This window comes from Poecilia mexicana, unplaced genomic scaffold (assembly GCF_051168715.1).
Source record: "Poecilia mexicana isolate PSO_F unplaced genomic scaffold, ASM5116871v1 scaffold_21, whole genome shotgun sequence".
NCBI classification, from domain to species: domain Eukaryota; kingdom Metazoa; phylum Chordata; class Actinopteri; order Cyprinodontiformes; family Poeciliidae; genus Poecilia; species Poecilia mexicana.
The window spans coordinates 18,795,212-18,820,113 of record NW_028263390.1 but is presented as its reverse complement, the minus strand read 5'-3'; the positions used below and the strand labels follow the sequence as shown (position 1 = coordinate 18,820,113).

General features: G+C 35.9%; 1 protein-coding gene across 1 annotated transcript in view; it reads left to right on the top strand.

Moving 5' to 3' along the window:
• ryr3 (ryanodine receptor 3) overlaps window positions 1-24,902 on the top strand; it is a 126,952-nt gene that overhangs the window by 16,083 nt on the left and 85,967 nt on the right. Inside the window, exons 4-13 of the mRNA XM_088002273.1 lie at window positions 1,037-1,261; window positions 4,141-4,245; window positions 9,473-9,493; window positions 15,332-15,406; window positions 16,850-16,928; window positions 17,130-17,242; window positions 20,339-20,438; window positions 21,608-21,701; window positions 23,157-23,231; window positions 24,153-24,309. Coding sequence (XP_087858399.1) covers window positions 1,037-1,261; window positions 4,141-4,245; window positions 9,473-9,493; window positions 15,332-15,406; window positions 16,850-16,928; window positions 17,130-17,242; window positions 20,339-20,438; window positions 21,608-21,701; window positions 23,157-23,231; window positions 24,153-24,309 — 1,044 coding nt within the window. The remainder of the gene's footprint in view (window positions 1-1,036; window positions 1,262-4,140; window positions 4,246-9,472; window positions 9,494-15,331; window positions 15,407-16,849; window positions 16,929-17,129; window positions 17,243-20,338; window positions 20,439-21,607; window positions 21,702-23,156; window positions 23,232-24,152; window positions 24,310-24,902) is intronic.

The following is a 24,902-nucleotide window of genomic DNA, read 5'->3' as shown; positions in this document are numbered from 1 at the left end:
GACCCGCTGCAGCCCGACAGAAACAGATGTTCAATTGTTGGCTGGACTGATTGAGTCGAGGTTTTCTTCTTCCCCTCGGGGTCTTAGAAATAATTTTCTGTTATTGATTAATTTACGTCTTTTCCACTGGTGCATTTGTTGCTATGAATGTAATTACAGATTTGTGGTTGTCATCCCACAAATAATGCAAATCAAAGGAGTTTTCTGTCCAATAATTATCTCTATTTTTCTTCTCACCACAAATTAGTAAATATGACGGCGGAGTAGGGCTGCTGTAGGCAGAAAAAAGGAGAAAATCACTTAAAAGGTCCAAAATTTTTGACTTTTGAAAGTAAAAAATTCCAAGTTTTTTCTAGAAAATGTAAATTTCCAAGTTGTTTCCAGCAAATTTTTGAATTTTGAAGTTTTTTTCTGAAACCATTCCCGCGACTCAGTAAATGTGACGGCATGCCAGGGTCATCGTAGATTGAAAAAAGGAGGAGAAAATCACTTAAAAAGTCCAAAATTTTTGACTTTTGAAAGTCAGGAATTTCCAATTTTTTCTGGAAAATTTCCGAGATTAATCTAAAGATTTCCAAGTCTTTTCTAGAAATTTTCTGAGATAAATCTCAAAATTTTCAGGATTTCTAGCACATTTTTGACTTTTGAAACTCAGAAATTTCCAAGTTTTTCTAGAATTTGTTTTAGATTAAAATGAAAATTTCCAAGTCGTTTCAAGCAAATTTTCAAGTTTTGAAGGATTTTTTTTTTTTAAAACTTCAATGCCATTGTAGACACAAAGAAAGGAGAAGGAAATCGTTTAAAAAGTTAAAAATGTTTGATTTTTGAAAGTCAGAAATGTCCAAGTTGTTTCTGGCAAATTTTCAAGTTTTGAAACTCAGAAATGTTTAAATCTAGAAACTTTCTACAAAGTTTCTGAGATTAATCTCAAAATATTTGAGTGTTTTGCTGGAAACGTACTCCACCTTTTTTTATTTTTTCTACCTACAATGACCCTCAGCTGCCATCGTCAGGCATTAAATGCAAGATGAATTAGTTGTCATACTTTTCTACCTTCTCGGTCAGGGAGGCATGTTGTTTCTCTCCGTTTGGTCGCTACCGGAACATTATTGGCAGTAACACTCCTGTCTCTCCCTGGCAGGACGATGAGGTGGTGCTCCAGAGCGTGGCCACCATCCAGAAGGAGCATCGCAAGTTCTGCCTGGCCGTGGAGGGACTCGGGAACCGCCTGTGTTACTTGGAACCCACCTCTGAAGCCAAGGTGGGAACGGCGCACAGCTTTGTGTCAACGTAGATGATTTCATAGAGAAATGTCATCAATAGAAGCAGGAGAAAATGTGAGGATCCTGTTTTATTGCAGCAGTAGAGTTTCACTTTGAAAAGTTTAACAGAATCTGAGAACGTCAGTTTTCTCCTATGCAGTTTCAAAAAAGTTTGTATTTAAATGTAGCTCAGGAGACAATATGGAGCTACATTGCGGCCATAAAGTTTGTTCTAAAGCAAGAAAAAAGTAATTACAGATTTCCGGTTATCATGCCATCATGCAAATCAAAGTTTTTTGTTTTTTTTTCCAATAATTGACTCTTTTTTCTTTTGAAACCTTCGCCACAACTCAGTAAATATGACTGCGTACTGGGGTATCACAGAAAGAGGGAAAAATAAGGAGAAAATCACTTAAAAAGTTGAACATTTTTGACTTTTGAAACTCAGAAATTTCCAATTTTTTTTCTAGAAAATTTGTGAGATCAATCTGAAAATATCCAAGTTGTTTCTAGAAGATTTTTAAGTTTTGAAAGTCAGAAATTAAGTCAAGTGTGAGATTAATCTCAAAATTTCTGAATGTTTTGGCAGGAATTTACTCCTACTTTTTATTTTTTCTATCTACAAAAATATGTCATCATATGTTAAATGCAAATGAAGCAGTTATACTTTTCTAAATTCTTGGTTTCTATCTGAACTTTATTAACATTCCTCTCTCTCCAATAATTGCTGCTTTGTTCTCAAATCTTCACCACAACTAAAATAAATATTACAGCAAAGACAACAAAGTACAAAATTAAAAATCACTTTGAAACCCCCAAAAAGGTTACACATCTTTTCAGTTTCAAACTTTTTTCTTCTTCTTTTAATCAAACTTTATGGCACCAATTTAGCTCCATAACAATCCCTCTCCGGAGACGTTTGTGTTGCATTTCTACGACGGCATGTTTCCTGTCCAGCAGGAATCTGCGCACACCATCTTTACATGTCAGGTGATAATCTCATGATCATAAATCTCTCTGCCGCCAACACGCTCTTTATGAGCTGTGTGCACTCCGACACGTTCGGCAGGATTTAGAGGCACCACAAAACAAAAGGAGCTCTAAGTGGGTTTTGAATTTATTTTGTAAATTTATTTAGAAGCCTGTTGAGGAAAGCTGAAGCTTCCTTTTTTTCTTTTTTTTGTGATAAATGTGCATGTTTTGGACACAAAAATGCTTAGAAATTGCTAGAGAAATGTTACTAGTATATTTCTTTATGTTATTTTGAAAGACATAAATTCCCAAAATACAAAATCTGGCCAGTTTTAATGCTGTTTGCTGCAACACAAGTAAGCAAAGATAAAATTAATTGAACTAACTATGCTGAAGCTAATGGATTTAAGTTGGATCTAAAGTCTAACTTTTACATCCCAAAAGGTTAAAAATGACTTTCTGCAGAAATTTAGTTTTCTTTTAATTATTGTGTTTTATTTTGAAAGTAAATTGCTATGTGTGTCACTTCCTGGCTGTCCTGCTTGTTCAGTTTAATTGTTTACACTTGTGTTACTTTTTAGCTTCTCTCCTATCAGTTTGTCAGATTTCCTCATCTGTTTTTGCTCCCAGCTTCTAGTGAGTCATTTATGTTTACTGGATTTTACTTCATTTATTTTCATATATATATTTAAATTTAAATTGTGGTTCTCACAGTGTAATTTTTAGGATGCACCCAATGAAAGTGTTTTAACTAGACGGCTGACGTAGTTTTTAAAATTTGACCTGCATGAAGACTTTGCATAGAAGGGAAATATTTACCAATATTTAACTTTAAAGCATAAAATTCACATCTGAAAAGCTACTGCGGGCCGGATTTGGCCCACGAGCCTCGAGTTTGACACATTTGATCTAGAACGAGAGCTTCTGTCTTGTAAGTTTAGTGAACATTTCAGAAGAAATGTTATAGAAACACAGATGTGACAAATTGCATTCCAAATATTATATACTTTGTTGGAAGTACAGCAGATTGAGCACCAAAGAACCAGAAAAAACAAAAATATGCATTTGTTCTGTTGTTTCCATAACAGCAAGTAGGAAATCTGAGTTAATCGTTCAGATATTTTTGAATTCAATATTTTTGTTTTGTGTGATGTTGGCGCCATCTAAAATAATCCATATTGTACTTAATATGTACAATTACTGAATTAACTTTAACTTGTAATGTAAAATGTTGCGAAGCTTAGGGAGAATAATGCATTGTTTTCCAACCGTATTACATGAAGTTCTGAAAAGTGTGGCATGCATGTTTTTAGCCAAATTTACCCTAACACAGCACTGCAAATTTTCTAATTATAGAGAGTAAGGAAATGTGGCTTCATTGCTTATTTTAAATCTTTTTAAATTAATCCTGTTTACAGAATAAATAATTTATACTGTGATAAACTGTTGTTGCATTTGACCAGTATAATCTATTATTATTTTATATATGTATAATTATGCTTAATAAATAACCAAACCCTGTTTGTTGATCATAAGTTTAGTAGCTTTTAACCAGTTTTTAGTTTTTGTTATTCACAGACGATGTTTTCTATCTAGGTCACTCTGTGCATATCAGATACCACCCACATAAATTTTGAATTTTAAATCATAAAAGTGTTTCTAAAATAGTTCTACTCTAAAGTTCTGGGTCTCAGGTTTAACCAGGCATTTTTATATCAGATAGAGGAGAAAGGCGAGAAGCTGCTGTTTTCCTTCTGCGGCCCCAAAGGTAACATAAGAAGAAATTCAGGAAACATAAAACTTTTCTACTTAACTGTGGAGCCATGATGCATTTTTCGTTGCTCATATAATGAATGTGTGATTTGATTTGCCCTCCGTTTGCCTTTCTGCCCCCTCTGTCCTGCAGTATGTTCCTCCAGACATGTGCATTTGTAACTTTGTGCTGGAGCAGTCGCTGTCGGTCCGCGCCCTGCAGGAGATGCTGGCTAACACCGGAGCGAGCAGCGAAGGGGTGAGTACGATCTTCAAACTTTATGCGCAGTGTTAATATACACACAAAAACGTTCAGTGACCTTTAACCTTTTCACATTTTCTCCTGGTACAACCACAAATTTAAATAAAAGTGGTGCAAATGTTGCAAAGTTTAGGGAAAATGGTGCGTTGTTTTCCAACCTTATTTCATAAAGTTCTGAAAAGTATGGTGCGCACATGTTTTCAGCCAAACTTACTCTAATACCCATAATAAAAACACAGCGTTGCCCAGTAGCACCTGCAGCTGTACGGCTGGACACACTGAGTATACCTTGAGATTTTCCTTTTTGAGTTTGTGTGAATTTCCACAATAATTCAATAAAACTGGAGGGATTGATTTATATAATTTGGCAGTAAACAAATAAAAACTGCATTGATTTGATTGATAACATGATATTACCGTGACATCTGCCGCGCTCTTCCTGAGCGTTGTGCTAAGATTGCGGGTTAAACAATTAAATTTAGTCAAAACGTTTGCCAAAAGAGGAGAAATTAAGCAAATACTGTTGCTTCACCTTCTCCTCCTCTGGACATCTGACACACCACCTGAACCTGGGAATCTCCATCCTCCTCCTCCTGTGGATCACACGGCTCGGCTTTGCTTTCCTGTCTATTTTATTACACATGATACATGTTGGAGATGTGGTTGTGCTCTTGTGGGTCAGGCGCAGTGATAGTATTGTGCGTACCCTCCGATAATAACCTGGGGGCGCTGTCAATTGCCTTCCAACATTACCTAATTAGTAATTAGAATTGTGGTTCTAAAGAGAGGAAAACTAACAGTTCACATTATTTTGCAGCAACATGCTTTTCTTGACAGGAAGACGGAAGAAAAACTGAGTTGGTGGGAAGATGGATGAATTTAAATGCAAGGAAATCCTGATGGAAAACTTGAATTGATTTTATTTAAATGGGACAGTTCATATCTACATACACAATATACCAGATTCAGCTAAATGCTCATTTCCATCTGCAGTTTGCTTGAAGCTGAAAGAGACTAACAGGAGAACGATCCTGAACATACAGTCAGAGCTGCAATGGAATGGTTTAGATCACAGCATATTCATGTTTTAGAGCGGCCTAGTCTAACCCCAGACCGCCAATCGAAGTTTAGCTATTTTTGCACAAATTAGAGTCCATCCATCCATTTTCTTTACACCCTTGTCCAAAGTGGGATCGGGAGGGTTGCTGGTGCCTATCTCCAGCTATCGTTCCGGGCGAGAGGCGGGGTACATCCTGGACAGGTCGCCAGTCTGTCAAAAAAACTGACATGTTTTTGGAGGAAACCGGAGTACCCGGAGAAAACCCAGCATGCACAGGGAGAACATGCAAACTCCATGCAGAAGGACCGGGGCTGGGAATCGAACCCAGAGCCTTCTTGCTGCAAGGCATCAGCTCTACCAACTGTGCCACTGTGGAGCCCCAAATTGGAGTCGTCCACAAAAAATACCCACCAAAGTAACTGCAGCAAATGTTATCTCTGCCAAGTTTGGGCTTTTGGAGGCCAAATGTGCACACCACACTGTTCAGTTTTGTATGTGTAAGAATGTCTAAAAAAAACATTTATATTTTTCCTTTTGTGCCACTTTGTATCTGTCAATATTAAAATTTGTGGTTGTAAAAAAAGATTAATTGGTATCAAAACTGTTGCCAATAAATCTATGAGAAATTAGTTTTTCCTTCCTCACAGGCCAAGTTATGAGTTAAATCATCCGTTTTTTTGTCCTCTTTACAGTAATCAAAGAAATTTTACTGAAAGCATTCAGAAATAAACTCTTTCAGGCAGAGAAAATAAAATTGTGGAAGTGAAAATGTTCTGATTCTGCAAAAAGAACCTTTGCCGAATGTGTCAGTGATATTTTGAGTCCTTCAAATCTGGGTCAAGATCTGCCTTGATCTGCCTTGATTCCTGTCCAAAAAGCAATATTTAAAATGCTGTCGCACATTCACAAATTTATATTTCAAGTGTCAGAAAATGAAGATATGAAGTAATTTTATTATGTGCCAATATATATTCAAGACGGGACAAAAAAAATTACTGTTTAGCATCAAACATCCAAACTTTTTCTGAGTTTTACACTTACAAAGTCTCAGCTTATATTATCTTTCAAAAAGATTTTTAATAGATGATGTTTTTCAATATTTAATTGTATATAAACTATTTTTTTATTTGTTTCAGAGACGAAATTTGCTTTGTCTTTAAACCTGTACATGACATTATGTGTAATGTGCTCTAAAAAATTTTATCAAATGGAAAGGATAATTAAAAATTCAATAAACATCAGATAAACAGTGCACATTTTTTAAGAATTTACTGAAATATCCAGCAGACAGGAACTACAGTTTGGCAAACTTCTCAAATGCCTCCTTAGAAATCATGTTGTTGGCGCTTAAATACAGTTTTCTGCTTGTCAGTGAATAATATTTGATATTTTACATTAAATCTGCTAAAGAAAGTGGAACAGAATGTCTTCAATTCAGTTTTCTTATAAAAGGCAAATGGAAAAAAAAACTGTTATCATAAGGTAATATACAATATGAATGAATAAAACAATTCTTGGTCCAAATTCAGTTCAACTCAGTCCAATAATGTAGATACAGATTGTATATCTAATGCTTTTTGATAAGGTATTAATTAGGGAAGTTTACAAGCAAGCATGTGGCTACAGTGGAGAGAAACCAAGCTCTCTAAACAGCCAACTTCCAAAGAAAACCTTTTAAAAATATTTAAAAAGCCTGAAGAATATGGGAAATTTTCCTCCCATAATTCAAGAGCACATTTTCAGTTTGAAAGCAGGAGTTCGGACTGAAAATCCTGCTTATATTTTCTTTCAAAAATATTTTTAATATATGATGTTTTTCAATACTTAAGTGTATTTAAACCATTTGTTTATTTGTTTCAGAGATGAAACAAATAAAACTTTTGTTTTTAAAACTTTAAATACTCACGCTTACATTTTCAGTTTGACAGCAGGATTTCATGTCTTTCTTCTAAAACTTGCAATTCTTGTACTCCAAACTTCTGCTCTCTTTCAAATATTCACTCTGCTCTCTCAAACCTTTCTCCTCACGCTCAAAACTTGTCTCTGCTCGGATCAAATCTCTGCTTGCAAGCCTCTCTGCTCGCTTGTGAAACATTTTCTGCCCGCTTGGAACAAAGAGGTACCATTGCCTGGCAACCTCTCAGCCAATAGAATACAAGTGTTCTACTGGGTGCGTTTGTTTCCTTCTAGTGGGCGTGCCTGTGTGGCTACTATTGATTGCATCAACCTGCGCCACACACTATCTATATCTTCCTGTCAATAGATAGAAAGACTCAAATCGAAAATGTGTGCTCTCGAATTATGGCAGAAAAATTCCCCCATAGAAGACAATCTGTTCATGAGTAGAAAAAACTTTAAATAAGAAAATGAACTAATTGGATTTATACATTTTGCACAATGCTGTCCCTCTAGTTTACATAAAAATTAAACATTTTGAGTAATTGTCATTCAGCGGATGACAACTTGATTTTGTGTACTTGTAGTCAACATATTCTCTACATTATTTAAGGCTTCCCAAAGCATTTCGAAAGGTTTTGATAAATTAAAATTCACTAACTTCAAAACAAACGAGGGAAATATTTTTTGGGGTTCACTGTTGCACCCTCTGCATCCTTGGTTTAAACTGAAAAGCTCAGACTCGTTTCTCTCGGCTCTGCTTGAGCCCACTCAGCATGTTTAGGTAATCTTGGATCCTGTGGATTCTCTGCTCTTCCCACAGAAGTGCGACTGAAAACAACGAGCTTCCTACTGTTAAATATGTTGTGTGAAAATTCTGATTGCTTAGAAAAATTCTGTGAAAATCAGTAAAAGTCAGTAAAACCTTTTGTATAATGCTAAACAGTTCTATAAAAACCCTGATATTATCTGATTAATTAGTCGCTGCTTTACTATTTTAGGTTAAATGAGTTTGCTTTGATTAGACAGATGATTAGACTGCTTTATTTTCACAACCACAAATATTTCCAATCAGCCAAATTGCTCTTTCTTGTAGATGAAATGAAAGGATAATATGCTGCTTTGCACAGAAACAGGTGGGGGAAGGGTGGGCTCATATACAGCTCTGGAAAAAAATTAAGAGACCACTTAAAATGATCTGTTTCTCTGATTTTACTTTATATAGGTTTATGTTTGAGTAAAATGAACATTGTTTTTTATTCTATGAGCTACTGACATGTCTGAAAAAAATTTAGTTTTTATTTGCAGAAAATAACAAAAAGATGCAGAGATTTCAGACTTCAAATAATCGAAAGAAAACAAGTTCATATTCATTTAGAACCAGCAATACTAACGTTTTAACTCAGGAAGAGTTCAGAAATATTAATATTTAGAGGAATAACCAGGAGGTTTTCAATGGGGTTCACTGCAGTGGGCTCTTCATTTTCTCCAGAGCTGTAGCTTAAAAAAATATGAAATAAAATCTTTAAATAGAAAATGAATGATTGAAATGAAGGCGGAAATCATGAGATGGGAATTTTAAATTTAAAAACAAAGAGAAAACAATGCTTACTTCTTATACGAGCTGATATTATTTGGAATAAGTTGCTTGGTACTGCTTGACGAAAAAAAAATCACATTTCCTTCTGGATACGCGTGGTCTGATTTAATTTACGAAGCAATCCCTCGAAATAACCCCAAATTGTTATTGGATATTTTAACGAGACCACTGGTATTCCAGGAATAAATCGTCTAAATCAGCAAACGTTGTTGTGAAACACAGATGTGGAAAGTGCAGCACCGTAATTGGGTACAAAAACAAAAACAAACCCTGCAATATTTTCATAAAAAAAGAAAAGTTGCAGGTTGTTCTGGGTTACAGTAACCACATTTGTCCTTTCATGCACAACATCGCCCTCTGGCACAGACAGTTCTTTAAGTATTTTATTTTGTACAGCGCTTCGCCGGGGAGTTGGACCTGCATTGTTATTAGCCTGGGTAGCAGATTTGCTTTGTGCTCCACAGTGCAACACTGTTGGCTGGCCTTGTTTGGCAGGACAACATGATGTTGGCTGGAATACAAACTCTCTGATAGCGAGGCTAATAAATCACCTCCCCCAGATCCCACTGTAAGGCCCCTTTTCTACCCTCTTGTTGCTCACACTGGTGTAATCCACTGCCGTTCTTCCCAGTAACACATTCTTCTCACTTGTATTTGTTTGTTACTAGAAAGCCGACCATGAAAAATGGGTAGGTTCATCAGTTTGTTCATCCATCATGTTGCCAGTGTGCATGACCGACCGCTAATCCGAGGGGCCGAACTTCAGGCACTTTCACTCAATGTGATGCTTATTTCTCGACTGTCATAGCTGCATTTGTTAAAGGGAAATCATCTAATCAATGAGGATGTGACAAAATTTGCATTAGAGTGTTGAATTAACTTTCTGGAAAAACATTTAGCTCACATTGGCTATCCTGGAAACTTTTAAAAGCCAGTGAAATTTAAAATATGGCAATCTTGAAATAGATGCATTTATTTTGTTTACATGAGTGAATGTGTGGCCTGCCCCCTTCAGTGTGCAAATGTCCAAGCATTTCATATCGAAGGTTTGTTTCTTATTCATAATAGTCTTTTTTTTTCAGTTTAGCTGCACTTTTAAGAGAAGATTGTGGAGATTTAGTCAAATGAAAACTGTAAATGTAATTAAACTTCAAAATTGGCAGAGACGTCGGTTTGCTGTCTGGGAGTGTTGCTCTGTTTTCTCTGAGTTTGATCTTTTAACTAAAAGTCTGAAACATTGACAAGAGGAAATGTTCTGAAATCAATTCTGAATTCAGGGATTGAAAACATTATTTATCTAGTCTGGTTTCTGATTGTTCTAATTTTCAGAAAACATCTTAACAGAAAACAGTAAAAACTAAATGCAACATGAACGCTATGAAAAAAAGATTTAATGAATTATGTAGGGAAAAAATGCATTTGGTGTAGTTGAGGAAGCAATTCAGGAATATTTGATTTGGTAATCCTGGAAATTAGGAAGAAATTGAGTAAGGATCGGGGAGATTAAGAAAATAAAGCCAACAGAATATTAGGACCGCACTAAAAAATTAATAAAAAAGAATAAAATTAATATTTTCAGAATAAACTAAAATAAAATTGTATGTTAATTTTTTTTTTATTTACTAATATGTTTTTATTCTTAGCTGAAGGAACTGAGCAAGAAATTGAATAAAGGAGGAAAGACGGGAATTAATATCCTGAATTTGCCATTTGTGGGGAAACAAAGGCTGAGAAAAGAATTGAATAAATAAGTGAATAAATAAACTGAGCAAACTGCAGAAACAATGAAAGGATGAAGTAAAGAATTGAAGAATGATTAATGTTGAAAAAGGAATTGAGCAAAGAAGAAATGGGAATGAAATGAGAAAATTAAAGACAGATTATGTAAGGGAAGCAGCTGAGGAAATAATTGAGGAATTGAAGAAAAAGGAATGAGTAAGGAGTTAGGAGAAAATAGTTGAGTAAGTCACTGTTGAAAGATGAAAATGAGCAAGGAATAGGAGAAAAAGGGATTAAGGAAGAAAACGAGTACAGGAGCAAAGAGTTTGAAGGATTAGGATTAAGAATGAGAAAGTAATAGAAGATGATGCAGAAATAAAGGATTTATAGACCTAATTAAAAACTAAGGAGCTAAATAAATATCTGCCTATGAGGGTTGAGTAAATTGTTCTTGATTAGCATAAATCTGCATTTAAATGAGCTCTAGTTTTAGTTTTGACAAATTAATTTTAGAGATTTGAGTTTCCAGAGATGACCTTTATGACTTAATTAATATTTGTTGACTGTAAAATGCCCTTTTCACAGCAGTCAATGCAGCTTTTAGCTTCAATATTTCAGTCCAGTGTTTCTGTGGATTAATTAATTTTAACATATTTCATTGATTTAATGAATGATGGAGCTAAATAGAGTACACTTTGTGTGCAACAATGATCCAACTAACTTACATGTACACTAACAAGCCAGGATCTTCATGTTCAGGATTGTGTTTTGCACTAAGATGGCCGACGCATATCAAAGGTCATAGCTATGTGTCAAAGGTCACAGCAGTTCCTGGGAGCCATTTGCCAACATGGCAGCAGGCCTGGACTACAGGATTACATCCTCCTCTTCCTCTCAGCTGTGGCTTGAAAATTTCCCTGTCATCTTTTCATTAATTTTTTTTTGTCTGTCCCAAATAAACCGTGAAGAATAAAAAAAAAAAATCAAATAGGAGGAATTACCAGAGGGTTAATTTATGAACCACTTTAGGGCTAATCTTTTTTTGTTGTCTTTAAAAATGATGTGTTTGAGGAAAAACAAAACAGAAAAACAAAACTTAAATCACGTTTCAAACTTAAGGCCCGGGGGCTAAATCTGGCCCGCCGTAGTTTTTTATGTGGCCCTCTAGGCTCCAAATTACATCAATAATTTCCTCCAGTTTTTCACGAATCCTCAAAATTCACACAAAATTAACAGATCCCCACATTTTTTCTGGTCTTCCTGCAAATGTTTCTCAAAATTGGTCAAAAACATTGACTTTAATTGACTGATGCCTAAGCCTTATATGGTGTCAAGTAATAAAAAGTCACATGTAACATCACACATTAGCTCAAATATCATAATAATTCCTTACAAATATTCATACATTATCATCACATTGCAAAAAACCCCCACAAAAACAGTCAAACTCCTGGAGGAACAGCTATTTATTAATATTTTAACAGTTTAATGGCTTTTATCAACAGATTCTGGCACAACCAGATGAATGAAAAAACTCAATGAAAGTGAGTTTGACACCCCTGCTCTAGGTAAACTAACAGCAGTTTCTCTGGATCCAAAGTTTGCTCTAACTAGTAGGTTTTATTTCTTTTTCGGGGTTGCTAAACAGAATAAGTACCCCAGGAGTTTCTTTGTATAAACTAATAAGACCTAAGCTTCAAATAAATTACATTTAATTACTTTGAAAGAAATTAGATGCCGTTTATATGAGAAGCTTGGAAAAAAGAATCAAATAAGAAAAGAAGCAAAGTGTTGGAAACTTCTCAGGAGCTCCACTGGTTTAATTTTGTTCATTTCCCCCTGCTGCTAGAGGTTAATTAAAAAGGTAGGTGCTCCTGTTTGTGTTGTGATGACAGAAATCCCACTTCGTTCCTTCTTGCATAACCTTCCTCCACGTTTCCTCAGGTGTTTGGCAAGTGGATGTCGTACTTATTCTTGTTCATCACAAGAATGAGCCATCTGAAGGCAAGAACAGAGAAATTTGCTCTTTCTCCTAGAGATACAAGAACAAAATCACAGGTGTCAAATTCGAGGCCCCTGGGCCAAATCTGGCCCGCCACAGCTTTTTATGTGGCCTTCTAGATTCTAGACTAGACACTAAGCATGTTTAAATATTGTTATCCATCAAATTAATGTAGTTTTTATCTGTTTACTGCCAAATTATATCAATCAGTCCCTCCAGTTTCTTGAGAATTATTGTGCAAATTCATGCAAAAATCAACAAAATGAGCCAAAAACTGGGAGTTTATTGGAGATTTTTCTCAAAAATTATCAAAAGCTTTCTTTCTTGTACTAAACAGCTTCCTCGGCTTTAATTGATGTCAGATTATAATCCATGATCTATACAGAGAATAATAAGAAGTCACATTTATCGTCATAAATAAGCTCAAATATCGCAAATATTTCCAAACATTTTGATTTTTCTAGCAAAAAGAATCAGAAAATCCTGGAGGGACTGAAAAGATGTCCAATAATATTATTTAATTTTAATAATTCATTGATATTTTAACAGTTTGAACAGGTTTTTAAAATATGTTCTGGCAGAGTCGGCCCTTTAAGAGCATTCAAGATCTTGATTTGTCCCAAAATGAAAATAAGTTTGACACCCCTGATGTATAATAAACATTAGAAATTATTCTGATCTCCTCCTGATAGAAATTATATTTTGTTTTTGCAGCTTTGGTTTTCTTTTCTTGATGCATATTCTGGGTAGAGCGTTTTTTCTTCTGTGGTGTCTGAACCGGTACGGCGGTACCGCTGGTGGGAGAAACCTGTGAAAACTTCCCAGGAGTTCTGCACTTGAATTCTTGTGAAGTATGAAATGTTTAGGCCGGAAAGTGTTTGTCCTTCGGGTAAAAAGAACAAATTTCTCTGTTGTTGAGCAAGTGTTGGCATTAAGTGTGATCATGTGTTTGTTTTCATCTTTAATTGTGAGCATAGTTGTGTGTATTCTTGTTAGTTCCTCTATCTGTTGCTTGCACTTTGAAATAAGTACCAAAAATATAACCCCTCGAGTTTCAGACTTTACTCAAAAGACGTAAAGTAATGGCAACTCGGTTTTAATATCTCACACAAAGGTGAAGTGAAAGATATTAGCTTGCAGTGTAAATGTTACAGTGGGGAGGATAAGCTGAGAGATTCTGCAAATTTTGTATGTTTGCTCACTTGACGAGAAAATAAGTTTCTAATCTTTATGGTAGCTTGATTTTGATGAAGACAGAATCAAAAATCAAGGAAATACACATTGCATGAGTTGAAGATGAATTTTCACATCACTGGAGGAAGTAGGTATTGAAATCTTCATTGGCTGCGGAGCTAAAATATTTTCTGCAGGCGTTCAGAAGGTTTTCATACACCTTAGGAAGGATTTGGTGGAAAATCGTTACTTATCAAAACACAGATTATGTGTAGGATTGAGGTGGAGACCAGTGAAATACCTTAAAGTGATTCTTCTATAGCCAGTCATTTCTTTCTGGCTGAGAAAGAAAGGTTAGACAGATTCATTTGAAAAATCTGAATGTTTCCACCTCAGTTATAGACTGTAAGGATGGTGTTTTTGGGTCATACTAAGCATTCCTCAATGAGAAAAAAAATACTTTATGAAGCTACAAATAGAGGGCAATCAATGGTTATTTTATTTTTCTTGCATTTTTAGATTAATTATCTCAAGGTTGTGCAGATCTGCCATCTTGTTCTTGATGTCCTGTTTGGACTTGCTGATGGTAGTGAAAAGGTAGAAATGGAACAAATTAATTGTGTGAGCAGATGTTTGTTTGCCAGTGGTAGAGAGTCAAATATTAATTTAACTCAACAAAATGTAAGTTACAAATTTAACTACATGTAATGTGTTCTTTCTGGATTTTTGCTTCATATTCTGTCTCCCAACATTAAAATATCATGGAAATTTGAGACTATTGTTGTTTGTGAGCAAAATGCAAAAACAGTAGGGAATCAAGTATGGCTGCACAATATATTAGTGCAAGTTATTATTGCAATATCACTTATTTTATTGTCGTTGCACAAAGATACATCAGTGAAATTGGCAATAAAATGTCATTGCCGGAGCACGCATGCACACAAAAGTACAGAAATTACATTCTCCGGTGGAAAGGGAAAAAAACATTTCTTTATACCCCCTCTGAAGTCGTTTATAGCTGCATATTTCAACACCAATTATAGCTTAATATACACTAAAACGCACAGTGGAAGCCATCTTGGCTCTACTGCATTCATATTCTTCTTTATATTGCTTTCTGGGGTTCAGCCAATCAGTAGCAATAAAAATAAATGCCCTTTCTGGATTGGCTGCTTTCCAAACGACAGCCAATAGAATGTCGGGTAGCATTGTGCGTCAATATATTGGCTTCTATCTAGATATCATCCACGAACACATCCAAAAATGGGTGGATTTTCCACAAATAATTTGGACATTTGTTCCAGTTATTTAGTTAATCTTTATTTAATGCAACATAAATAGCTGGTAAGGTGGTAAAGTGGTTAAAAAACTTCAGCTAAGTTGATTTAATGCTAAAACAGCTGAGGAACTTTTTAAATAAATCCTTGTTCCTCATTATTCAGGATATGTGTTCGTAACTTTAACACTTTTCAGTTTTTTGTTTTTTTTTACTTTATCACTCGTTATGTCGTTGTCGCAACCTTCACCAACTATAATATTGTGCAGCTCTACAACCAGCTTCCTGTTCCCCCTTTTGTACATCAACATGACGTAGATTTTGGGACGCGCAGTGATGTTATGAATCTGTTGGCAGGCGGGTCAGGGAGGCGGACACCGGACCCTGCTCTACGGTCACGCCATCCTCTTACGTCACTCCTTCAGTGACATGGTGAGTATTTACACTAAAATGACGAAGATGGAGATAAATTGTACTTTGATAATTGTCAGACATTCTGTTACTGTGGTTGTGTAACTGCTATTTTTGTTAAATATTGACTTTCTTTGAAACTCGGTCCGTTCCGCCATGACGGACGTCAAAATTATGCGCTCCAAAAAACTAGAGTAGCCTAATATCGCTTTTATTAAGTTGATTTCACAGTTAAAAAAAAAAAGTCACAGGGTGCTGCGCGATCGACTGCAGAAAAAAAAGGGTGAAAACCAAACATGTCATTTTATTGTATAACTTTAATGAGGAAAGACGGCTGTGATGGAGAGCAGCTGTTAATCATAATGACGTCAGCCCTCGGTGTAACCATGGATTTGCAGCGGATACTTTTTACAAGAAGATTACCGGTTATATACTTTATAAGTATGTAGGATTCGAAAGATATGAAATATTGCATTACGGAGAAGGTACGTGTCTAACCATTGGTAACCATGGAGACAGTGCCGCACCGTCATGTAGCCTAGCATATGGGAAAAAAACTGTTTAGCATCTCGTCTTCTGTGCGTTTTTAATGTGCTTCGGTGTAAAGGGAAGCGCTGTTTATGACTTAGTGATATAAATCATGTGGTGTGAATTCAGGCAAAGTCGGTAATTTGATCAAAACGTCAGGAGGGAGGAGGTATGGGTCGGTTTCTAAGCTAGCTATGTCCAACTTTTGTAAATATCACCATCTATGAGCCTCAACCAGGTGTGTTACGTTCACAGACAAATTAGGTTGATTCAAACAAGTAGAAGCCATGAATAAACTGGCAAAAACAACTTTGGAAAACAATTTCAGTCGCTCTGTTCAATACTCCCGATTCTCACTTCCGACGTCCATCATGGCACCTCGAATGATTAAGTGACGTAGTTGCAAAGAGTCAATACAAACAATTCAGATAAATCTATTGCATATAAAGTGATAAAGTTCTTGAGACATTTTGTATTTCTTTTTGTATTCAAAATTACAAGAAAGTCAGACTTTCTTGTAATCTGTTAAAATGGTCTCAAGAAATATTTCCTTTGATAATCTGAAAGTCTATAAAAGTTTTCTTTTAGATTTTGTTGCTTTTTACTCAGTTTTTGTCCATGATAATTTTCAAAGGAAATTCTTTTTATGACTAGTTTAGTGTTTCTTCAAACTGGTATAAAGTAGATCCTGGTGTTTGCTGGATTTTTTTTGTATGATACTTTGATACAAATACTATACAAGAACATGTCTGTTTTTCCCATAGTGCTGTTCTTATTCAGAAACTTGGTTACCGAGTTAATTGACTAATACATTAATACACTTATTATTCAGCACTAAAACTTCACATTCCTTCTTCTAAAACATTAATATTTTTCCAGTTTGCATTAGAGCTCCATTTCCTTTGACCCAACACTAATTCATTTTTCACTCACCAGTACTTGACCTGTTTGAAGACATCAAGGTCTCTGACAGACAAGCTGTCATTTGATGTCGGACTGCAAGAAGATTCAGTAGGTACAGTATGACTAATGAACACTCAACCAATATGAACCAGTTTGTATTAACCTTGAGATTAAGTAAGTACTGGATATGATTGAAATATAACTCTATGTGCTGTGAAACATCTACACATTTTACCCTCTCTGATGTTTTTGAATAATGGGAGATGTTAAAAGATTCCACCTGATCAACATATTTCTGTGTTTCTGCCTTTAGGAGAAGCCTGCTGGTGGACGATTCATCCGGCGTCCAAGCAAAGATCAGAAGGAGAGAAAGTCCGCATTGGAGATGATCTGATTCTCGTCAGCGTGTCCACTGAGAGATATCTGGCAAGTCACATTTTTAAAACTCACCCGAGGAAAGACTGTAAAGCTTTAAATACACTCTGCTGAATGTTTCAGGTACCTTGTTTAATCTATGCCATGAAGGATTAAGGCAGAAGGAGGCCCAACATGGTACTAGCAAGGTGTACCTGATAAAGCATCCACTTTATTTATATATACACATATATACATGCATACCCTGGTTCTCTGATTAGCTATCCAAGCTCTGATCAGTCTAGCTCCAGCTAACATCAGAGTGACAAGACAATTTGAGTTGAAAGCAGCATACCTTTGCTCTGCTACCTGAGCTGGAAACCAGATTACCTGTAAAACACCTCTATGCATATTAAAAACAATTTGCGATGTTCTTACTCATCTGACAGATGGGTTTAAAGTTAATGCTGTCTCCTAAGCTCAGCTCCACACCTGACCCCAATTAACTTGCTCTGTGAAAGTGGAGAGAGGGATTTCAGAAGGGAGAGCTGGAGGCAGAGAGTGAAATTGCCTAAAGGGAGCCACTGTGACGTGCTAAGCATATGAAACTTTTTTAGAAATACTTTATGCTGGGTGCTCTAACCGCCTCCAGTGATGAAGGTACTGAATTATAGCAAAACTGGCAAAAATCCAGACTTTTATCTCTTCTGCACGGACATAATCAGTCAGTTCAGGAACTTCAAAACTGACTTCCAAAAATGCAATTATTTGAAGAGTTTTTTTGGAATCCAAATTATTCTGATTTGCTTTGTCAAGGTAAATTACTCAGTAAATGTTTTTCTTTTCTGTAATTTTTGAGAAATTCAGAGAAATTTAGTTGTCTTCTCCTTAAGCACTTACGACTTGCATATCTTGGTTGACTGAGAATCTATACCAGCATATAACCTAAAGATTTTTACTGGTTTGCACACTTGATCCAGTCACTGAATATGTTTTCTTTATTACTGTATATATTTTAATATCTGAGGGTTTATGAAAAGAGAGATTGAAAAGTTGTCGGCTGAATCTATTCTGCTTTTACATGCGTACCCTGCTGTGTTCATTACAAATAAACCATTTTTACTCTTCATAGCTTTAGCATGAGAAATATTAACAAAAATACACACAAAAAATAATCAAAAAGCAGAATAAAAAAGTAAGTAAATTGCCATCATGAAGGTTTCAATCAGATGTCAAATATTTATACACTGCAAAACACAAATTTTAACCAAATGTTTTTGGTCAAGTTTCCAGAGGAAATATCTTACTACATTGAAATAAGACAAAACTAAATTAAAAGTAACTTTTCTGCTTGTTTTAAGTCAATTGATGGAAAAAAAACATACTGGTTCCAGTGGCAGATTATTTAACTTATAATAAAACATTTTCCCATGTTACAAGTGAAATAATCTGCCACTGGAACTAGTACTTTTTCATCAATTTTAAGGAATTGTTTCCTTACATAAAAGAAGCTCCAGTGTGTTGCAGAAAAGCTATTTCTAAGAGTACAAAGATATTTATACTGAAACTAGATTTTGTCTTTTTGCAGTGTAACTTTCATTCATTCTGTTTTTATTCCCTTTTGAATAGAGATGTGCCGATCAGGTTTTTTCCTCCCGATACCGATACCGATCACCCATGAGGGCCGATCACAGATACCGATCTCATAATTATTATTATTATTTTTTTATCATAAACACTACCGGTTACATTATGTGGAAAAAGGAACCATGAATTCACCTTAATTTAGATAAAAACTTTTTTTTTAATAACTTTTTTCAAGAAGAAAACTAAACAAAACAGGCATTGTGCAAATTGTACTGCTATTGATATACTACCTTTAACAGACTGATAACATATGAAGGCTCTGAAGAGGCTAAATTATACAAAGAGCCAAATTAAAACCTCTCAACATTGCCAAAAAAAAATCAAGTATAAAACTTAACATTCAAAGGCAAAAACAGGTTCCATTAGAATAAACAATCCAGAGTTACTGAATGAAAACTTCCTGTTAGCATGGCGGCTAGCTGATTACTGCTAGCTCTGATTGGCTGTTTCTGACTGAGCGGAGTAATTATGCAGAACAGGGAGGAGATCGATTATTTTTTTAGAGATTATCTGTCTCATGTTAGGACAGCGAAAGTTTTAATATGTATGTAAAATGTAATTTTTAAGTTAGATGCTGCAGCTTTAAACAGAGGTTCGGTGTGAGAGTCACTACCAGGTGGAGCAGAAGCGAAGCTCCGTCTGTCAAATATTACTACCTGTAGCGTAGCAGCGGCTCAACAGCGAGCGCAGAACCAGCGTCTGACATCGCAGCTCCAAGACTTAAATAATTTTGCGGGTTATTTGTTTAGCTTTCTGACCGTCATGCTAATCCAGGTGAGTGTTTGTAGCTGTGCGCTGCTTTACCTGCTGTCTGATCCTCCGTATGTCTTTTTTACTGCAGTGAGCCTCGATGTAGCCAAACTCCGTCAAGTATGTCATTGTTTTTATGTCGTATTAGATTCGTTGTGTTGATGCATTTTGACTGCTTCAATTTTCCGCCCAACACGCAAACTTCCCCATTCACTCAGTGAGTTATAGTTCCACATCGCTTAGGATTTGTTGCTGCGCGTTTGCGCAGAGTGAAGGAAAAAGGAGACCAGCTGCACAGGCAGGCTGCGAAATGAGAAGCAGGTGATCGGTATCGGTAAAAGAGACAATGATCGCCGATCACCGATCATGCACTTTTTCACGAAAATCGTCCCGATTATGATCGGTGACCGATCGATCTGCACACCTCTACTTTTGAATCTTATGTTTTTACTTAGTTTAAGATTTTCTGCAAAACTATTCCACGGCTTAACCCCAGCAACCGAGATGCACATACTTTCTGGTGACGTCCTAAACACCTCTAGGAAAATATTCTGTGAACTAAGTGAAATTTTCTGTTAAATCTGGTATACAGCATTTCAGATTAGACTGACAGTAACATTTGGTGGAAGTGTGATGGTGCTGCTTTACTGCTTCAGGGCCTGAATGACTTGAATAATGCATAAGTAAAGCTAAATGTAATAGATTGTTTTGTCTGCAGCAGTTGTCTTCCATTCTATCTGAAGTCCTGCTTAACCTGCTTTTCTGTTTCAGCATCTCTCGAACTGTAACGGCAACATTCAGGTAGACGCCTCCTTCATGCAAACCCTCTGGAACGTCCAGCCTACGTGTTCGTCAGGCAGCATGGCTGTAGGTGGGTCCTTCATCCTCCATCAATGACAGCAGCAATCTTAGGCTGTATTCACACTGCAGCCTGAAGTGACCCAATTCCGTAGTTTTTTTTGTTTTGTTTGTTCTTTGACGTAATGCGACCTGGATCTGATCTTTTCATGACAGTCTGAACAACACAGGTTGGATTCTTTTCAAATGCGACCCAGGCCCCTTGGATATCCGACATGCATCCGATTCATATGTGACCTAATGACCAGGTCGCACTCATCCGATCTGCACATCACTGATACTCGACAAATGTCACTATTCTGCATCCTGATAGGCACGAGCGGGAAGAAAAACAACAACGAAGGCGGACTGTAATGAGGATTAAGTTGTTAATGTGCTAACTCTGGTCGGACAACAACTAGAAAATCGTAAGCATCCATCTTTACTTCCGCAAACATGGAGCAATTCTTTTTTCTGGCGGTTGGCAAAACACTGAGCATGTAACATTACTGCACACGAGGGACACTTTCAGGTCGTTTGCAGTTCACACTGGAGATCACATACAAATCGGATATATTTTGGAAGTGTGAACAACCACGCCAAAAAAATCTGATTTCACAAAAAATCAGAATTGGGTCATGTCAGGCTGCAGTGTGAACGTAGCCACAGACAAATGTTTACATCATTTTCTTTCAGAAATTGAAAGATTGAAGTGGGACGTATTCAGAAAATGTCACATTTTACTTCCATTTGGGTTTCTACTGCTTCTAAAAACAGACCAAGTGCTTAAATAATAAGAAATAATTAATAATAAGTTATAAGTAATAAGTTGATGTTTTTCAGTGTCTGGAAAATGAGCTGTTTCAAAAATCTCAGTAATGTAACATTACAAATCAGCAGGAACTGCTCCTCACCTAGCAACCCAGCCCGTTACCTAGCAACCGAAGTCCAGCACGTCACCTAGCAACCCAAACTGAGCTCTAGAATGTTTGGTCAGTTACTTTTACCGCTTTATGCGCCTATGGTAACATATTAAACGAAGAATTATAGGTTACTTTTAAAACTGTGATGTTATTATGTCAGGTAACTGTAACAGTGGGAAAAGTAGTGGCTCTAGTGTAAAGTGTTTCTGTATCACTAAAAGAGCATGAAATAAATTCTCTCCATTTACCGTTTGACTCCGTTCTGCTTCTTTTTTCTAAGGGTATTTGATTGGCGGGCATGTGATGCGTCTCTGTCATGGTCACGACGAGAGCTTGACGATCCCTGGAGCAGATAAGAGTGAAGAGGAGCAAAGGTTTGTAATAAACTGCTGAAGAGATTTAAATCTAGAACACACTTAGTTCATCTTGAGAGAATATGTTTGTTCTCCAAAGCTTTGAGAAAGGGGTTATACGTATGAAGATGGGGTCTTTAGTTGCTGAATGGAAGTATATGAGCCTTGAAATTAAAAGGTTGGGTTTAAATGAGTTCTACAAATTGAAAATTACCTTAAATATACCAATATATTGTTTACAAAGTGGCTTAAGAGAAACAAAATCAGTGTTTTGTGTTGATCCCAGTAACATATAAGTATTCAGAGATTAAAAGGTGTGTGACAGGAAGGCAACCTAAAAATCCTGACTCAGTTACACCACCTCTATCAGGAGGAAATTACAGCAAGATACTGTCAGAAACTTGTTGAATAATACTCAATCTACCAACCTACCAAATACTCAATAAATGTATGGGTTTTCATTTATGAATTAAACAAAAAGTACAAAAATAAATGTATAAAGTGTAATTATTCTGGCATTCAGTAGATAAAAATATTTTGGCAATCCTAATAGACATACAACAGGAAATGTTTGATCCTTTTTAAATATTTAATTAAGCAATTTAATGGTGTTTTTGAGCAGTGCATCTGGCTTCCACTTTATCTAAACACAGGAAGTTAAAGATTAAGTCCAAAAATTTAGCAGCAAATTTTTGTAAATAAAATAAATAAATGTATATTATCTATTTATATTATATTATATCATGTTATATTATCTTTAATTTCTGTAAGTTTATACATAAAAAAAACTATTTGAAGCCCTCCGATGGCATAAACATATACACAGATATATAATATTAAGCAATATTGCTGCTTTAATTTTATTCCGTTTCTTTAACCCTTTCATGCATGAATTATGATCCTTTGCGTTAGGATTTTTTTTTTTCAATCTTTTTTTCTTAAGGCATAAAAAAAGGTAGGAAAGAAATTTGTAAAAAAAAAAAAAAAAAAAAACTTTTTTTTTTCTTTTTAGGTGATCAATTGTAATTTTCTCCAAATACAAAGTTATTTAAAAAATACATCAGTAGTATTGTTCTTTAGGGGTTATCTGATGTCACAATATGTTTTTTACCTGCAAGAGTCGTCTACAGTAGAAGGAGGGACCGGGTCGTTTGGCATGCTTTTTTGTCTGTCAGCCATATTGGATTTAACAAAAATAATTTCTTGCATTTGCAGCTGATGGCCATTAGTTGATAGTGTATTTCATGATGCATTAGTGTCTACTTCAGTGGTCTGTGTGCATTTATAACATAAAAATCCACAAGAAGCACAAGAAAATGGCTTTTAGACAGCTGTCCACTGTATTGACCCCTATGTATGAAAGGGTTAAAAAAGTATTACATTTTGTGTGACTGGTGTTTTCTCTTCCACCTCTTCATTTTATATGATTTGAGTAATCAGAATTATGAAAACCCCTATTTGTTGTTGTTTTGACAGAATAGTGAACTACGAGGCGGGGAAGGGAGCGTCAAGAGCCCGCTCCCTGTGGAGACTGGAGCCTCTCAGGATCAGGTAAGACAAAACAAAATGGCCGAATGGACTGAGGATAGCTCATACACACACATTTTTTCAAGCTTGGTAAATTTCACTGCTCACCTCTCTTGCATGTGTCAAGCACTGTAGACTATATTTAAAACTCCCCTGCCTCTGTCCTTAGGTGTCACTGCCAATTAGCTGGCTAAGTCCTGCAGAATGTGAAGTCCTGTCTGACATTCCTGTTTTTTTATGTTTTTGTCAAAGCATGATAGAAAACAGGATTGTTAAAATTAGACAGTGCTACCAGATAGCTTAAATTAACTGTCTGTGGGAAAGTCCTTTATAAAATAATTTTTTTATAACTATATTTCTAATGAATTTCTTGATTGACTTCTTGTCGTTTAAAAACAGAAGACTGCTCTTATTGATATTTCCTCATTATGTGGACAGTAAAGTTTATCTCTGAGAAAACTCAGATCTTTACTGTGACTTTCATACCAACTGTTTCACCCTGTGATTGGGCTAATTGAGATTTGTTGCCTAAATAACTCAGCAAATATCACAACTGTTTGAATCATTATAAATTCCAAAAAAATAACTATATTGCGATGTGCAGGATGGACATTCAAGTCAAATATGAACTCGTCGTCTTAAAATTTTCTGCTTGTATCTGAAACTGCAAAAATTGAATGCTTGAACAGAGCGTAGGTTTGAAAACTTTCAAATGGCACATCATCATAAAAGCCCTTTTGAGAAAACTTAGAAATATTTACCAAACAAGTGTTGGTAACTTGAGATCATATGAAATAAAATGCAGTATTTACAATTGAAATTTGTCCCAAAAAAAAAGACATTTTGATTGGAAGAAATTCAGTACAGCTGAACAAAAACATGAATTAACTAATTTTATTATGTGACAGTGTTTCAGAGCTTTTAACATCTGTTCTGTGTGTTTAGCTGGAGCGGCAGCCACATTCGATGGGGCCAGTCTTTCCGTCTGCGTCATCTCTCCACTGGTCGCTATCTGGCCTTGACTGAAGACCGTGGTTTGGTCCTGGAGGACAGAGAGAAGTGCCACACCAAAGCCACTGCTTTTTGCTTTAAGCCATCCAAGGTTACTCGTCTTCTCAGACTTTAACTAGACCTTGTTTTTACTCCATAAGCATGACTGTTTCAGGGAGCCTCTAATGAGATACTGTCACCACCATAATCTGACCTTTTCTCTGCTGCAGAACAAACTGCACTGTTGACAGATTAGAGCAAACATTCATGTTGTCCTGTTTTGATTCAGGCCACTTTTCACAGAGAATGCGAGGAGAAATGTATCAATACATCGAGATTTATTTACCATCTAATTCAAATTTAACCACTGAAAGTGTACGACTTTGAAAAATGTGTGGAAAACAATTTAATTAGTGACACGATGTACAGGTTTACAGGTTGTGCTCTCGAGAGCTTTCCAAGTGTTGGATTATAGTACACAATGAATTTGTTTGGTTTTCCATCTTGTGCGACTATTTGTTTTATTATGCAAACAATCCCTGCTTGTTTTCCTTAGTAAAAACTCCCAGAAATGAGCTGCATGAGTCACCTTCAGAACCTTTTTATCTAAAGTCTTATAAAACTCCTGACAACAGAGAGTAATGACCCTTCTGCCAATAACCACTCCTCCTAGAGTTATCACTCAGGACTCATACTTATGGTCTT